The sequence below is a fragment of the Lycorma delicatula genome, chromosome 8, assembly GCF_047948215.1.
Source record: "Lycorma delicatula isolate Av1 chromosome 8, ASM4794821v1, whole genome shotgun sequence".
Classification (NCBI taxonomy): domain Eukaryota; kingdom Metazoa; phylum Arthropoda; class Insecta; order Hemiptera; family Fulgoridae; genus Lycorma; species Lycorma delicatula.
Genome location: NC_134462.1, coordinates 40,763,394 through 40,782,126, shown reverse-complemented (window position 1 = coordinate 40,782,126; position 18,733 = coordinate 40,763,394). Strand labels below are relative to the sequence as shown.

The 18,733-nt window shown below is 28.1% G+C and overlaps 1 protein-coding gene across 1 annotated transcript in view; it reads left to right on the top strand.

Annotated features, from left to right (window-relative positions):
* The window catches only part of LOC142328643 (ABC transporter G family member 23-like), a 135,779-nt gene that overhangs the window by 70,619 nt on the left and 46,427 nt on the right, over positions 1 to 18,733 (top strand). The window contains exon 2 of the mRNA XM_075372516.1: positions 18,234 to 18,413. Within this exon, the coding sequence (XP_075228631.1) occupies positions 18,265 to 18,413 (149 nt within the window). The 5' untranslated portion in view covers positions 18,234 to 18,264. The remainder of the gene's footprint in view (positions 1 to 18,233; positions 18,414 to 18,733) is intronic.

Below are 18,733 nucleotides of genomic sequence, written 5' to 3'. Positions count from 1 at the left end.
AGGTGTACAACTGATTCTACGTAAGCGTTCAATATTATGAATTAATATTAGATTACGTATCAGTCCAATTATTCTGAAACCCGCATACTTCAGAATGTTTCTATTCCTGTGATGACCTAAGTGTTGTTCTGAAGAAATTTTAATACACTGTTAGTTTTTATAAATTTGATAGACTTTGATTGTTATTCGTTATTTTCACAAACATGAGGATAATGACCATAGTGGAGGTCCCAGCTAGACGAGAAGGGGGAGCGAAGGGGTAGCGAAGCGTGCCCTGACCTCCTAGTCCGTTAATAAAAACGTAAAATTAATTAGGCAGAAATTGATATATTGAAAAAAAGAGTTAATATATCTTATTTAGAACATTAAAAAACACCGGCATTACCAAATTCGGAATACTTTCAAAATTATAATTATCGTTATATATGTTCGGTTAACAATACGTAAATAATTTTTAATTTTTCAGGTTATTTTTTCACATAGTTAAATACTCTTATTTAAATATTTAAATTGAGAGGGAAGTATACTTCATAAAAATTTACAACAAAGAATACATAAATTATTCGTAATTTCAAATTTTTAATTAGCACATTGAGGAAGGTCAGTAGGCTAAGACCTTGGTTAAAAAATTGAAGGAAATACTAATTTTTTATTTTTATCAATTTGTGTGTCATAAAAGATAAAAATCGTCTTGCATAACCATGGTCTTTCTATAAAGAAAAAGAATTCATTATGATTCATATTCATTACTACTGGCTTGGTAAGGGAAAAAGTTGCATTGTTTTAATATTTATTTTTTTAAATAGACTCTGTTTCAAACTTTAACATAACAAAAATAGATAAAAACTAGAAAAGTTATATACTTGTTAATTAAAAAGTCCTTTTTGATATGAAGAAGAAAATAAAAATTATGTACTAAACATTTTATTGATTTTGTAACAAAACATATGAAACATATTTTCAACTATAATAGTAATAATTATATAAATAAATAATATATGTATTATTCCGACTGCTAACGACCCCCTAAAAAGTAAAAAAAATATATAATGAATATTTCGTGAATCCCAACCCAATGAATCCTAGTTAAAACTATTTAGCTGCGTTCATAGCGACGGGTATGAATATGCATATATGAAGTATACAAACAATTTGATATGTACGTCTCCTTGTAATTTGTTCTGCTTACATATTCGCTGTAAGAACGTCATATTTGAACATGCATATAATACACGATTGAGCACGTGCTACCAGGAATAAAAAAGAGGCGTAAGCGATTGCAGAACGTCAGTTTAGTTTCGAATCTGAAGCGTGTACCTGGTGCCTTTATTTAAGTTTTTAAAAGCGTAGTTTTATTGAAAATAATAATAGAAGTTTTGATTTTTTAGTGTGCAATCAAACAGTGTAACTGGTTTTTTTTCAATTAGATTCTTATGCAAAGTGATAAAAGTACACTTGAAGCAACTATTTCGTAGCATTAAGAGTAGCTATAATGCCGCTACAATGTTCAAAACCGCTACAATAGCAAAAAACCTCATATTTTCCTGTTGCAATTGATATAGTCAGTTATAGTAATAGGCGTGGAAGAAACAAAAAAATTAATAAAAATTCCGCTTTCTAACGACACAGTATCAAGGCTACCGATGTTCGTGATCAGTTAATTCAGCAAGGGGTTTTTAAGTGAATATTTTTTAAATTTAATTTGCTAAAACAACAGATGTTTCTCAGTTCTTATGTTTCGTGAGATATGAATGCAATAAGGACAGAACAATCAGAGAAAATATGTTTATCTTACAAATCAATACCTAGAAATACAACCGGACAATGTATTTTTGATGTTTTTTTATGGTGCTAATAAAAGCTGTCACATAGATTGGACAAAATGTATTGCAGTATGTAGTGATGGTGCAAAGGCGATAACAGGAAAGAACAGTGGATTTCTGAAAAAAATTAAAAGATCGTCTTATACCAAAGGCGGAACGGACGCACTGCTTCCTTCACGGATATGCTCTTGCCACAAAAGATATGCCGGGAAATCTCAAATAAATTCCTTTTAAAGCTGCAAAAATGGTTAATTTAATGAAATGAAGACCATTAAAGAATAGGCTGTTTGCTAAACTATGCGATGAAGTAGGCAAAAAGAAAAATTCCTTTTTTTCCATACAGACGTCAGATTGTTATCGCGGGGAAAGTGTTAACCCGGTTACAGGAATTGCGAGATGAATTAATAATACATTTCCAGGATTAACAAACGCCATTCTCAATGTTTTTACAGAGTAATGAGTATATGTTGTTGTTGGCTTACTTAGTTGATGTATTTTCTCATTTAAACGACTTGAATGTGAATTTTTAAAAGGACGACGATTATTCGCCTTCAAATCAAACATTTTGATATGTTTCCACCCGCTTCCGATTCTATTGAGAAAAATTTGGATGAAGAAGACAAACTATTATTCATCACAGTTTGGATGCATAAAGATGGATTGGTGTGAGCTAAAAATTCAGTTGTGGAGTATTTCCCGGAAGATAAAAATGATTTCGCGATGGGTTCCATTTAGTAAAACGTTGTTGCAGCAGCTAAGTTTCTAGTTGAGATTTACGATCAGCTCATCAAAATTTCTCTCGATAAAACGTTACAATTACAATTCACATCTGAAGATTTACGTATTTTTTTGGCTTGCTCTTCAACGTAAATTTGGGAATTTAGATACATTGAAAATATTAATCTCTTTCGCCATGTCTTCCTCCGTTAAAATGGTTTTTCGTCTACGGTTACGGTAAAAACTAAATATAGGAATCGTTTTTTATCACATGAAGACAATTTCCTTTTGTGTGTTTCTAACATAGATCCACATATGGAAACACTTTTAAAAGAAAAATAAACGAAACCGTCTCAGTTTATTTTCTTAACATATGCATTTATTTATAAATATAAGTAAAGTATTAATAATGATTTTTTTTCTCATAAAATAATTTCATTATTGTTTATGTGTAATTTTATTTTTTTTTTTACCTACGGATCCACGGTTAGGCATTCTTCAGAGGATGAGATGAATGATTTTTAGCGTGTGTGAAAATGCTATGCCTGACCGGGATTCGAACTCGGGATCTCCGGATGAAAGGCCGAGACGCTACCGCTTGTGCCACGGAGGCCGGCTGTGTGAAGTTGTAGGCTGATTTCGCGACCCTCTTTCATATCACCGCGACCTCAATCATATAATATATAAACCTTTAATCATTTTTTTTTTTTTTTTTTGTCTTCAGTCATTTGACTGGTTTGATGCAGCTCTCCAAGATTCCCTATCTAGTGCTAGTCGTTTCATTTCAGTATACCCTCTACATCCTACATCCCCAACAATTTGTTTTACATACTCCAAACGTGGCCTGCCTACACAATTTTTCCCTTCTACCTGTCCTTCCAATATTAAAGCGACTATTCCAGGATGCCTTAGTATGTGGCCTATAAGTCTGTCTCTTCTTTTAACTATATTCTTCCAAATGCTTCTTTCTTCATCTATTTGCCGCAATACCTCTTCATTTGTCACTTTATCCACCCATCTGATTTTTAACATTCTCCTATAGCACCACATTTCAAAAGCTTCTAATCTTTTCTTCTCAGATACTCCGATTGTCCAAGTTTCACTTCCATATAAAGCGACACTCCAAACATACACTTTCAAAAATCTTTTCCTGACATTTAAATTCATTTTTGATGTAAACAAATTATATTTCTTACTGAAGGCTCGTTTAGCTTGTGCTATTCGGCATTTTATATCGCTCCTGCTTCGTCCATCTTTAGTAATTTTACTTCCCAAATAACAAAATTCTTCTACCTCCATAATCTTTTCTCCTCCTATTTTCACATTCAGTGGTCCATCTTTGTTATTTCTACTACATTTCATTACTTTTGTTTTGTTCTTGTTTATTTTCATGCGATAGTTCTTGCGTAGGACTTCATCTATGCCATTCATTGTTTCTTCTAAATCCTTTTTACTCTCGGCTAGAATTACTATATCATCAGCAAATCGTAGCATCTTTATCTTTTCACCTTGTACTGTTACTCCGAATCTAAATTGTTCTTTAATATCATTAACTGCTAGTTCCATGTAAAGATTAAAAAGTAACGGAGATAGGGAACATCCTTGTCGGACTCCCTTTCTTATTAGGGCTTCTTTCTTATGTTCTTCAATTGTTATTGTTGCTGTTTGGTTCCTGTACATGTTAGCAATTGTTCTTCTATCTCTGTATTTGAACCCTAATTTTTTTAAAATGCTGAACATTTTATTCCAATCTACGTTATCGAAAGCCTTTTCTAGGTCTATAAACGCCAAGTATGTTGGTTTGTTTTTCTTTAATCTTCCTTCTACTATTAATCTGAGGCCTAAAATTGCTTCCCTTGTCCCTATACTTTTCCTGAAACCAAATTGGTCTTCTCCTAACACTTCTTCCACTCTCCTCTCAATTCTTCTGTATAAAATTCTAGTTAAGATTTTTGATGCATGACTAGTTAAACTAATTGTTCTGTATTCTTCACATTTATCTGCCCCTGCTTTCTTTGGTATCATAACTATAACACTTTTTTTGAAGTCTGACGGAAATTCCCCTTTTTCATAAATATTACACACCAGTTTGTATAATCTATCAATCGCTTCCTCACCTGCACTGCGCAGTAATTCTACAGGTATTCCGTCTATTCCAGGAGCCTTTCTGCCATTTAAATCTTTTAATGCTCTCTTAAATTCAGATCTCAGTATTGTTTCTCCCATTTCATCCTCCTCAACTTCCTCTTCTTCCTCTATAACACCATTTTCTAATTCATTTCCTCCGTATAACTCTTCAATATATTCCACCCATCTATCGACTTTACCTTTCGTATTATATATTGGTGTACCATCTTTGTTTAACACATTATTAGATTTTAATTTATGTACCCCAAAATTTTCCTTAACTTTCCTGTATGCTCCGTCAATTTTACCAATGTTCATTTCTCTTTCCACTTCTGAACACTTTTCTTTAATCCACTCTTCTTTCGCCAGTTTGCATTTCCTATTTATAGCATTTCTTAATTGCCGATAGTTCCTTTTACTTTCTTCATCATTAGCATTCTTATATTTTCTACGTTCATCCATCAGCTGCAATATATCGTCTGAAACCCAAGGTTTTCTACCAGTTCTCTTTATTCCGCCTAAGTTTGCTTCAGCTGATTTAAGAATTTCCTTTTTAACATTTTCCCATTCTTCTTCTACATTTTCTACCATATCTTTTTTACTCAGACCTCTTGCGATGTCCTCCTCAAAAATCTTCTTTACCTCCTCTTCCTCAAGCTTCTCTAAATTCCACCGATTCATCTGACAACTTTTCTTCAGGTTTTTAAACCCCAATCTACATTTCATTATCACCAAATTATGGTCGCTATCAATGTCTGCTCCAGGGTAAGTTTTGCAGTCAACGAGTTGATTTCTAAATCTTTGCTTAACCATGATATAATCTATCTGATACCTTCCAGTATCGCCTGGCTTTTTCCAAGTGTATATTCTTCTATTATGATTTTTAAATTGGGTGTTGGCAATTACTAAATTATACTTCGTGCAAAATTCTATAAGTCGGTCCCCTCTTTCATTCCTTTTGCCCAGCCCATATTCACCCACTATATTTCCTTCCTTGCCTTTTCCAATGCTTGCATTCCAATCTCCAACTATTATTAAATTTTCATCTCCCTTTACGTGTTTAATTGCTTCATCAATCTCTTCGTATACACACTCTACCTCATCATCATCATGGGCGCTTGTAGGCATATAAACGTTAACAATCGTTGTCGGTTTAGGTTTTGATTTTATCCTTATTACAATAAGGATTATTGTAATCCTTTAATCATGAGGACCTTTAAACAGGACCTATATCAACCTTGCTAAAAACCTCATTTAGAAAAAAAATTGTTTTCAAAATTTTAAATAGTCACATTAAAATAATTTTCAAAGAAATCTTTTTTAAATGCAAATAAACAAATTTTTATACGTGGGTGCTTATTTGAAAATAAAAAAAAATAATAAAGTGGTGTTATCTCCATTGTTAAGTTTATTTATAATTTAATAAACATGCATAGTTTTGCAACTCTCTTCCAATTACTGTACCCTCTCATTTTTTCTTTTATTTTTACACAATCATAACTTCTGAGACACAAATCATAAACTAATAAACTTTCTACTTGAAAAGCCCATTCCAAAATTAAAAAAAAGAAACACCTATTCAAATCGTTATTTCTTTGAAGTCAGCACAAATTAAAAATAACAAACAGCAATTTTTAATCATAAATTTTATACTGGATTCAAAAGGTGAAATTTAAAAAACATTGAAAAATTATGTAAATTTTATTTATTTATTTTTTTGTTGGATGATTAATTCATCACACACTCTCAAAAGATGAAATTAAAAAAAATATTGAAAAATTAAGAGAGCTTTAAAAGTTGGATTTTATTTAGTTTTTGCTGGATTGATTAATTTATCATACAAGCTCAATTTTTGTAAATAGGAATATGATATAAAAAAATTTGGAGTGTATGAAAAATGCCATTTCTCAAAAAAAAATACCATTTGCAAGATATGTAAAAAATTTTAAATCAATGTACTCAAAAAAAAAAAGAAAGAATTCAAAGGGACAACTATTAGTGTGTGACTTTAGCACTACGGATTGTGGAAATATATTTTTTTAACTCAAGTTTTCTCACAATATATTTAATGATTTTGTATAATAACTTGAATAACTGAATATTTCTCTACATCATTACACCAAGACAGTTCAATAGTAAGCAATGATAATGAGATAAAAAAATATCCACATTTAGTTTGTATAGCCAATGGAATTTTTGATTTACAAAGATTTCTTGTATCGGTTATCTGGAGATAAATACAGTGGGACCACCAGAGGAACTTGTTCTATAAAAATGTTAAAAATCATCAAAATTGGCCCACTGAAAAAAAGGAAGTCTTAAAATAAATCATATGGAATGAAGTGAAAATTTCTTTCATTTTGAAATCTGTAAAAATTTATTCCGTACATCCTGTAAGTAAAATCCTGTACATACATACAGGATTTTACTACATTGATTTTTGTATGTTTAGACTCGGGGATCTAAAAAAAGTTGAGAAGTAATAAAATGTACAAATGTTTATTTTTTGACCAAAAACATTATTTTTTTAAATTATTCAGTAAAGCAGTAATGTTATAAAAACATATTTTAATGACAATGATAAGATATTTAGTTTTATGTTGTTATAAAAGAGCAGAGAGAACGACATTTTTCCAAATAATTAAAAAAAAAAAATGTGAGTAATGTAAATATAAAAATGTAGTAACAATGTTATACAAGCATACTTAAATGATAAAGATTAGATATATATACTTTGATGTTGTTATAAAAGAGCAAAGAGAATGACATTTTGCCAAATAATTAAAAAGAAAATGCGAGGAATGTAAATATAAAAATGTAGCAAAACCTTCTAACTTAGTAAAAAATACTTCCACAATTACAATGAGGATAATTATAAAAAATAAAGTATAGATAACAACATACAGGTTATTTACAGGAATAAAAAAAAAAACAATTGTTAATCAGTCTTATTAATTCATTGTTGTATGTAGTATTATAATTAATTAAACTGATAAATCAAAAATTACTAATGTCTGTCACATTTAGTACATACTAAATAAAGATACAATAAAAGTTGAAACATGACTCATTGAGTTTAACGAAATGTGGAAACTTATATTCAAGCAAAAAAGTAAAATTAAAATAGATAACTAATTTTTTCTACTACCATATCTAAATGAAGAAGAAAACGAAATAAAGCAAGATGAAATTAAATCAAAGTTTCATTCATAATAATTTACTCTAAAATGAGTTTTAATTGATTATTTAATTAAGAAGCTTGTTCCATTTAAAATTCCTATAATAGGCTGGTGAATTTCTGTAAATTGAAAACCAATTGATGAAAGAAACAGATATCATATACTTGGCTGGTATCCATTAATTAGTCATACAAATTAAGGTAATTAGGTCATTTTCTGTATAAAAATTACTTTGATCTTTTATCATTAAATTTTCTAGTGTACTGTAATTATAAAAATTTTATACATATTGATTATTATCTTAGAATTTTCATTCATTGTATTTTCATGTAATTTCTTATAGATGTTATATAGCAGTAGAAAATCTCAAATATTCATTTATCTCATTAGAAGAGTATTGTAGATAATGTTAGTTAAAAAGTTGTATTTTATTTTTTTTATTCATTGAATATCATTACAAAATTTAATGGTGAAATTGTAGCAATATTTTGAGAGTTACAGGCATAAAATACCAAGAAGTAGTAGTTTGCAATTTATCACTTCAAAAAAGGCTTGTAAATTTCTAACAACATTTTTCGGCGCTTTAAAATAAAATTATAATAGACAAATACTACATCAGCAGTTGATTCATAACACAAAGTTTTTTTTTTATGAAATTAATTAAAAACTCGATTTATCAGCTAAGATAACTAATATAATTTTTATTCAATTATTGGTTTTCTAGTGAAAATTTGTCTATAAACTCAGCATAATTACATAAGAAAATTTTAAAATTTTAATTTAGAAATCTGTGATGCTGTGCTTTTAAAAAATAGGAACACTTTTTAAACTGACTATAATAGACTTTAATCTGTGACGAAAATTTTATATTAATCTAAGTGCAGCTTTTTGGTTCATTGTTTCTAGGTACTGTGTATTCCTTGTTAACATAATAAGTGTACATGCAAAATATTATATCCACACCAGACCTGATATAATATTAATTATTTTACTGAAATTAACCTTTTTAAGATTCTTATTATTCCTCTATACTGTTAAATTATGTTTAAATTCTATTAAATAAACCACCTTGTACAGAATATTGAGATAAGATATTTCAGCATTTCCACTATCAGCAATTATATATTTTCAGGGTTTTGAGAGTAAATTTAGTACATAGCATCACTCATACACATAAATGTTTAATATGGACAAGGTATGTTTATGATATTCTCATTTTATTTAACCCGGTAATAAACAATGAACATCTAATAATATTAAACAAATTAAATTCTTATAATAAAAATTTTAAATTCATATTAAATTAAATTAAAATGTTAAATTATTTAGATATGGATGTGGAATTAAACAAGGACAACCAAATTGAAACATGAGAATATATAAAAAAACCTTCATCTAATAGTATATCAATTCATAAAAAATCAGATCACTCTTGGTCTCATAAAATTAATATATATACAAATATGATTAACAGAGCAATCTAGAACACACATATTAACAAAGAAAAGTAAAATAATGAAATAAACATCATAAATACAAACCGAATTAAAATGGATACGATATTACTTTAATTAATAAAATTTATAAAAAACAACTATCAAAAGACAATAACAAAATAACTACCTTATAACCAATGCATAATATAAGACGACAAAATGTTGAAAAATATACATAAAGTATTTTTACACAAATAAAATCATTGAAAACCTTACTAAAACTTACAATAAAAAAATATTTAATCCAGCATATAAACCTAATAACCACATAATAAAATATTTTTAAATAATAATAATAATAAATAAAAAATAATAATCTGTGTGGAATTTATAAAATTAAAAATAATGATGGTATTTTGATGGTATTTATATAGGAAAAACAAACAGATCCTTTAAAACTAGATTTCTTGAACATTATAGATATTCCAAAAATAATAAATTATGTTTATCTAATTTGGCAAACCATCTATTAAACAATAAACATTCTACTTCTGATATTAACAGAAGTTAATATAAATTTGTATTAAAATTAATAAAGATAACATAAGATTAAACATAATAGAAAATTATTTCATATATAAATAAAAACAAAATTTCAATTTGATATACCACAGGGAGTGTTCAAGGGAGATGGTCGTATAAAATCACAACAGATAGCAGCACTCGTTTAAATTAATACGCAATTTTCATTATTTTATTTTTTTCAGTTTTAGATTTTTATTTTGCAATAACAGAATTATCTCAATTATGATTGAGGATGTGGGATCCCACTAAAGTACATTAATGAAAAATTAAGGTGGATATATCTTATCTCAATATTCTGTACTAAACAGTTTATTTAATGGAATTTATATTTAATGTTAATTATAATCTAGCAACATAATGGTAATCAGTGATTGTATTAAGGAGATATCAGCATTAAAATATTACACGTTTGACCTGGCTTCAAACCATCAACTCCTGTACAGAATGATAAGACCACCTGTGCCACTGACACAAATGTTCACCCATTTAATGTTACAGGTCTTTAATAGCAGAATCCACCATATACATCTTCACAGGCTACTTTCCTTTCTCAACTTTAGTTCATTCACCCTCTTCAAATGTAATTGTTACCATTTCAAAACTTCAACTTATTCAATCAAGTTTTTTGCATAGAAAAAACTTTATGGAGTTATAAATCTCTTTATACAAAATGTAGAGATTTTCTAAGTTATATTTCAGTTTTTGTAGCTATAAACATTTCCTACAATCCAAATTTTCAAAATAACTGGTTTTAATTCAAATTTTTATCTGTATACATCAGGTGTATACAGATAAAAATTTTAATAGCTGCATGTTAAAAGTTTTCTTTACGTTTAAAACTAAAAAAAAAAACTTCACTATAAACAGATGTTTTAAAATTGTAATTATCTTCTCTGAAATTTAAAAATGATATTTAAATATGTTTTGTGGAAAAATTGCAGTTTTCATAGGGTACTTCAGTTCTCATAGATTATATACCACTTATTCAAATAGTGAAAAAAATTAGTAAAATAAAATGTTAAAATAAAGTAAACTTTAGCAGACACCCTGAGTTAATCACAGTGCACCAGATTTAACTGTACAATAAATTAAAAGTAAGCCCAATGAAAATAAGTATTTTATATTTTTTATCACTGTATATACAAGGGCGGTCCAGAAAGTATTTTACATTTGTGCCTAGCATGGAGATGGGTGGGATAGAGCCGCCATCTTGGTGTCAAACCATTTCTACACTCAGTACGCATTAAGCTGTCGTAATGTGTGGATGTGATTTTTCTACTTTGTTCGTTGTGAATTATTGAAATGTGCACTTCAATAGAAAATACCGTGAGTTGTGAGGTGCATTCAGTGATTAGGTTTTTACTGGCAAAAAACCTGAAATTATTGGCAAATTTTTGAGGTGTACAAAGATGGAATTATGAGTGAAGGTGGAGTGAGGCAGTGGTGCATTCAGTTTAAAGATGGTCGCACCAATCTTCATGATGAGGACTGCAGTGGTCGGCCTAGCTTTATGACTGTTGAACTAATGATGAAAATCAATGATAAAATTCATGAAAACCGTATTACAATCTCGCTTAATTTCTCCCAAATTTCACAAAGTTTAATGCATGAAATTGTATTGGGGAAGCTTGGTTATCACAAGTTTTGTGCAAGATGGGTGCCAAAAATCTAAGGTGGCAGATTTCTACAGAGAAGGAATTGAAAAGCTTATGCATCATTATGATAAGTGACTCAATTTAAATGGCGACTATGTAGAAAAATATTTTAAGATTGTTCCTTTCAAATGTATATAATAAAATTTCTTCTTTTTATTTGATTGGTTTTTTATTTCAAAACCTAAGGTACTTTCTGGACAGCCCTTGTAACTAAACAAAGTAATTTTTGTAGGTTGGAGAAGAAGGGATGTACCAACATCTTTTTGCTTTAAGCGCAAACTGTTCTAAGGCTAGATCTGGTTGCTGTATATTATGGCACTCAAAATTAGTTAATATAGAAATGAAATGAAGCAAATAGTTCCAAATTAAACACATCTAACAGCAACTAGTAACATTTAATTCATGTCATTTTTAAAAAAGTTGTAATTTAAAGAGTTGTGAAGTGTCATTTTTACACTCCACTTCTTTTTTAAAAAGTAAATTTTTTTATTTCATAATTTTTTTTTTTACCATTTATCTTTATTTAAAATAGTTAAATTATCTGTTTTATATTAATTATAATTTTACATTATTGATATAATTTATTATTTATTGATAATTTTATATTAATTATCTGTTCTATAAGATGTGAAGTGAATTTTTTGGTGCACTCAACATACAGAAAATAAAGTAAAATAAACTGGGAATTACATATAAGACTATATTAAACTTTTACAGTTTAATTTTAGTTATCCCTTTTTTTTATTAAATGATGTATAATAATATTTCATGTAATAAGTTATCAAACTGGTTCTGAGATTGTCTGTGAAATAAAACAAAAAAAATATTTCAACCTTGAAGCAAGTTAAAATCAACATAATTTACTATTATGAGAGATCTATAATTAAAATAATTATTACCGTATTATTTTTATATTCCTATTTTATTGATAAATAAAATTTATAAATTAGTCATCTTAAAAACAGTAAACAATGAAAAAGAAAATAAATATTAAATAAGTGACTGGAAAGGGTAATAAAATTCTGTTCATGACCTTCCTTATACTTGTAATTCATAAAGTAACTTAACTGGTTTTCTTCTTTAACAGCCAAATCCCACCAACTGACCTCAAAAGAATTCAACATTACTTTTATAAAAGGAAGATTACACATACAAGAATACTCTTCCTTCTTAAAATTAATTCAAACTATTCTAAAAATTACTCTTGAATTATTTCCTTTTCCTACTTCTTAAAAATTATAAATATACAAATAATTATAATTATTATTACATTTAATTTATATATCATATACATTTACACATACATTATACTATACATTATATATATATATAATACATCTATTAAAAATATTTTTAAAAAACTTGCTGACTTAACAGTGATTTCAGTTACACAAAAAATTAAACAAGAAAAAAAATTATATTTATATATATATATATATAGAAGAAGTGTTAGGAGAAGACCAATTTGGTTTCAGGAAAAGTATAGGACAAGGGAAGCAATTTTAGGCCTCAGATTAATAGTAGAAGGAAGATTAAAGAAAAACAAACCAACATACTTGGCGTTTATAGACCTAGAAAAGGCGTAGACGAATAAAATGTTTAGCATTTTAAAAAAATTAGGGTTCAAATACAAAGATAGAAGAACAATTGCTAACATGTACAGGAACCAAACAGCAACAGTAACAATTGAAGAACATAAGAAAGAAGCCGTAATAAGAAAGGGAGTCCGACAAGGATGTTCCCTATCTCCGTTACTTTTTAATCTTTACATGGAACTAGCAGTTAATGATGTTAAAGAACAATTTAGATTCGGAGTAACAGTACAAGGTGAAAAGATAAAGATGCTACGATTTGCTGATGATATAGTAATTCTAGCCGAGAGTAAAAAGGATTTAGAAGAAACAATGAACGGCATAGATGAAGTCCTACGCAAGAACTATCGCATGAAAATAAACAAGAACAAAACAAAAGTAATGAAATGTAGTAGAAATAACAAAGATCGACCACTGAATGTGAAAATAGGAGGAGAAAATATTATGGAGGTAGAAGAATTTTTTTATATGGAAAGTAGAATTACTAAAGATGGACGAAGCAGGAGTGATATAAAATGCCGAATAGCACAAGCGAAACGAGCCTTCAGTAAGAAATATAATTTGTTTACATCAAAAATTAATTTAAATGTCAGGAAAAGATTTTTGAAAGTATATGTTTGGAGTGTCGCTTTATGTGGAAGTGAAACTTGGACAATCGGAATATCTGAGAAGAAAAGATTAGAAGCTTTTGAAATGTGGTGCTATAGGAGAATGTTAAAAATCAGATGGGTGGATAAAGTGACAAATGAAGAGGTATTGCAGCAAATAGATGAAGAAACAAGCATTTGGAAAAATATAGTTAAAAGAAGAGACAGACTTATAGGCCACATACTATGGCATACTGGAATAGTCGCTTTAATATTGGAAGGACAGGTAGGAGGAAAAAATTGTGTAGGCAGGCCATGTTTGGAATATGTAAAACAAATTGATAGGGATGTAGGATGTAGAGGGTATACTGAAATGAAACGACTAGCACTAGATAGGGAATCTTGGAGAGCTACATCAAACCAGTCAAATGACTGAAGACAAAAAAAAAATATATATATATATATATATATATATATGTATATATATATATATATATATATATATACATAAAACCTCAACAAATAAATGTTTACTTAACAGAATTTATTTAATTCAGAAAAAGATATAATATTTTTAGATATTCCTTATGATTTTTTTTTATGGTAAAATAAATTCTGAAGAATGTGTTTCATTGTTGAACAAGCATAATTAAAAATTAAAAACGTTATCCAATTAAAATGTCTTATCTGATTGTGAATTTCATTATATATCATTAAGAATATTTACTAGCAACATACATGGTTGATAAAATTTTCTCAAAAGTTGGATTTGTAGAGCATATTTTCTCTTGCTTGCCTAATTCTCACGATAATTTCATCCATTTACATGAATCACCATATAAAAACCTTTAATTTTACATACAGAGTGCACATGAAATGATCCAACATTTGGTTTTATTAAAAAATATTTATTTGAATCGCAATGCAGAAAAGTAAAATACAACATGTTTACTACATACCTAGAGATTATGTTCTGCTTATCACATGTTCAATATGACCACAATCATACCTAGCAACTTCTTCAACACAAATTCCAATGTTATTAATAACTCAACGACACATATCCTCTATTATCTTGTTCCACAACTCAATGACCAGCTCTTGCAGTTCCATCACTGTACGAGGATGTTTAAGGAAAATCTTTTCCTTTAGAAATACCCAAAGAAAATAATCATATGGATTCAAATCAAGACTGTTCTTGGAGGGGGGGGGCAGTTCTGTCTGCATGCAAAATGATTAGAAAATCGGTTTGAAATGACATTTGCGTTAAAAGTTTCATGCAAAAGTTTAAAACAAAATTAGCTATGTGTGGTCTGGCTTCATCCTTCATGAAGCACTCATTTTCTAATTAAAAACCTTTTGCAAGAAGCTAAGGAACCAAATTATTACGCAGCATTTTTAGATAACATTCATTGTTCACTGCCTGTTCAAAAAAGAATAGCCTATTACCCCATGACTTTAAGTAGCTCATTCAGCAAATACTGATTGGGCTAATGTTTTTTCCATGATGTTTGTTGCCAACTATTAATTTACGCAACACTGTTATTTTGTACGGATACAAATGCAAATCAGTTTTTAGAATTTGCTGCACAGATCGCCTAGAAATGGCAAATTGTGCTGCTGCTTTTCTTGTTGATTTGGCCAGGCTCCTCAGCAACACTGCTCTGACAGCTTTAACATTCTATGGAGAACAAATATTAGCAGGCCATTTGCGCTTACTCTCAAATACTGAACCATCACTATTAAATTTTTTTGTAAAGTCTACGTATTGTTTTAAATGAGGGCAACCACCGAGTTTAATATGCACGAAACCATCTTTGTTTTAATAATTATTAACCTAAACAATTATTGTCAAAACAAATATTGGTTTATTTCGTGTACCACTCTATATATTCATCTATTCCAAAGATAAGCAAAATAGACAATTGTGACACATATACATAAAACGTGCACATATTTATACAATATATCCAAATAGATAGATTACTCTTGTTTTTTGAACTTAAGATTATTCAAAAATTGGGAAATTTAAAAAAAGTACCAAATTTTTTAGCCGTTGTATAATTCTTCTTATAATAACAATTACAGAATTATGACCAGAAAATTAAAAAAGTAAAATTAAAAATATAAAGATGAAAAATCAATAAATATTTAATCCTTTTTATCATACGCAGCTATGAGTAGTTTTTTTTAATATATATTGAATTTTAATTTTAATTTTCATCATACTCAATTGTTTTAATAAAAATTATATTTTATTTTTTAATTAAAATTAATACACTCATTTCAAATTATTGTTAGCCTACTAGTAACTTCACTAAATAAGGCGATTGTAATTAATTTTGAATAGTTCTTTGAAAGGAAAGCCTTTGAAAGGTATTATTGCTATTAATCTTGTTTATGAACCACCATAAAAAAAAACAGCAGAACTAACCTACAGGGAGGAATATTTTCTGTAGTAATTTTCAGTGTAGATTTTAAATTATTAAAATTTGAAATTTCTTTTATGTGGGTTAATTTTTCTTGTGGCAAACTGTTATACTGTCTATATCTGTTTTATATTAGAGTGCTGGCCTGAAACCATAAAATTAATTAAGCTTAGTAAGAATATTTTTTTCTTTTACATTAAATGTCATGGTATCAGTCTGTATTAACAATTTAGTTAATTAGAATTTAAAACCAAGGTGACCAAAGAATTGATCTAAGGATCAAAGATTGAACAGTGCTTTATTACTCTATAAAATGGACAATTTATTATTAACAATATAATTGTTAAAAAAGAGTAATTAATAAAAGTAATTAAATAACAATTTTAATTACATTAATTAATTAGTAATTAAATAAATTAATTAAATTAATTATTATTTATTTATTTATTATTAATAATCAACTCTTTTAATTAATAATAATTATATATATTATCAAATATTATTTTGTAAATGTTATAATGTTTTAAATTGTTTAAAATAGATTATTATAATCTTAAACAATGAACATGTGTGTATTGACTAGGAATGGATGAAATTACTTGTTTACGAAAAAATGTCAAACCTTTGGTTTAAACAAAAGAAAAAAAATTCAAAATTTTGTAAAAAGAAATTATTTAAAATCTCTTAAAAATTGTATGTATTCTGAAAAAATAATAATAGTTTATAAAATTACTTTGAATGCAGAAATTGTATGAATTAGATTATAAAATAACCTTTTGTATCAATAACTACTTTTTTATTGAAAGTAGAATTTTCTCTCTAAAGTACTAGCTTATCTTTTACATAATAAAATAATTATTATATTATAAAACCAATAAACTGGTAATCTTATATTTAAATATTTTAATTAGATAATTCTCATACCCACCATCTACATAAAATAAAAAAAACAAAAAATCTTGTTAAAAATTAAATTGTTAGTTTTTCATATTTGAAAGATTCATATGTAATTTATAACCATCGATTTTTTTGTTTTGTTTATTCTAGGTGAAAAACGCTTTGGCCCAATCATAACATATTTTTTATAGTAAAAAAACATAAATCACATTTTATATCTCAATTAAAATACTAAAATATCAAACTGTTATGTATCAATTGGCATGAATAACCGATACAGATTACAGTAATTTAAATTATTCACTACAAACAGATGGCCCTAAGAAACCGTAAAACGTAAGATAGAAGCATTTCATCATCCACTAGCATAATTTGAATGTTAGCCCCCAGCTTAAACTTGAGATGCAATGTCGCATAACATATACAGTCCACAAAGATGTGGTGCACTCTTAGCTGGCAGTCGCAGCGAGCACAAACTGGTGCATATGTTACAGGCAAGTCGAAAAAATACAGCCACCAGTCATTCATGAAGTAACAAGGCATTTTGAATAGCAGATCCAGGGCAACTACATCGTAATGCACTGTCTGAGAGGTGTGATAACACACTGAGCTTGATATTATCATTTCCGGGGGGAAGTGACATGATAATTATTCAAGGCATATCTTAACTCTTTATAAGAAAATGGAATGTTTAATTCATTTTACAAGTCTCCAGTTAACAACAGAATAATTTCTACCTGCAACTTATATCTCATAAATCCAGGGCAGTATGATGATGTAAGTGAAACTGCCCTGAATGACAAAAAAAAATGCTTAATGAACAAAATTGTATATCAAATTAAAACATAAACTACAGTAACTAATTCAATACAGAAAAAAGTATACAATAAATTTCATCGTACAACAACTATCATAAGATATGTTTATAAATAACTCAAAGGGATACTGTAATTATAAATTTTTACCTTTAATTACATAATATAGTATATATTACATAGTAATTTTGAGATACTCAAACATACTTGAAATCAACACTAAAGAGATAATAACAGCAATTCTAATTTAAATCCGACATTTAATTTGTAATGCTCTAACCTGTAAAGAAATAAATAGATATTATAAAATGATTGAAAAAAAAAGAATGATTAGTAAAAAGTTTTGTTTTTTGTACATTTCAAACTAAAAATATTTTATTTTCAATTTCAGGGTGGAATAGGGAGATATCTCCTGTTGCAAAATGGCGCAGCAGGAGACAGCACTTCACGGAGATGTAACAATAGATAATAATCATAGAGAGGCATCTGTTACTGTCCGCAAAGCATTCAAGAGATTTGGTGCAACTGTAATACTAAAAGGTTTAGACATGACAGTACCAGAAGGAACTATGTGAGTAATGATTATATCTTATTATTTACTTTTATTATAAATATAAAATATGAAATAAATAATACATTTGAAATACAAATTCTGAGCTTTGTCAGTAGTAGTCATCAAATGTTAACAAGTGTATTAGGATTATTAAGATAGTTTTTATGTTTCACACTTAAATTTTATTTTAGTTTCTTTTTGAAGAGCTTTGTAAACAAATTTTATCATACTTCTTATGGTATGATATCAAACAAAAATGAAATTTAAAAAGTCAATAAATCAAATACAAAAAAAATAAAAAATTGAATAAAAATGTTTCTAGCTGTCCTCCTCTAATA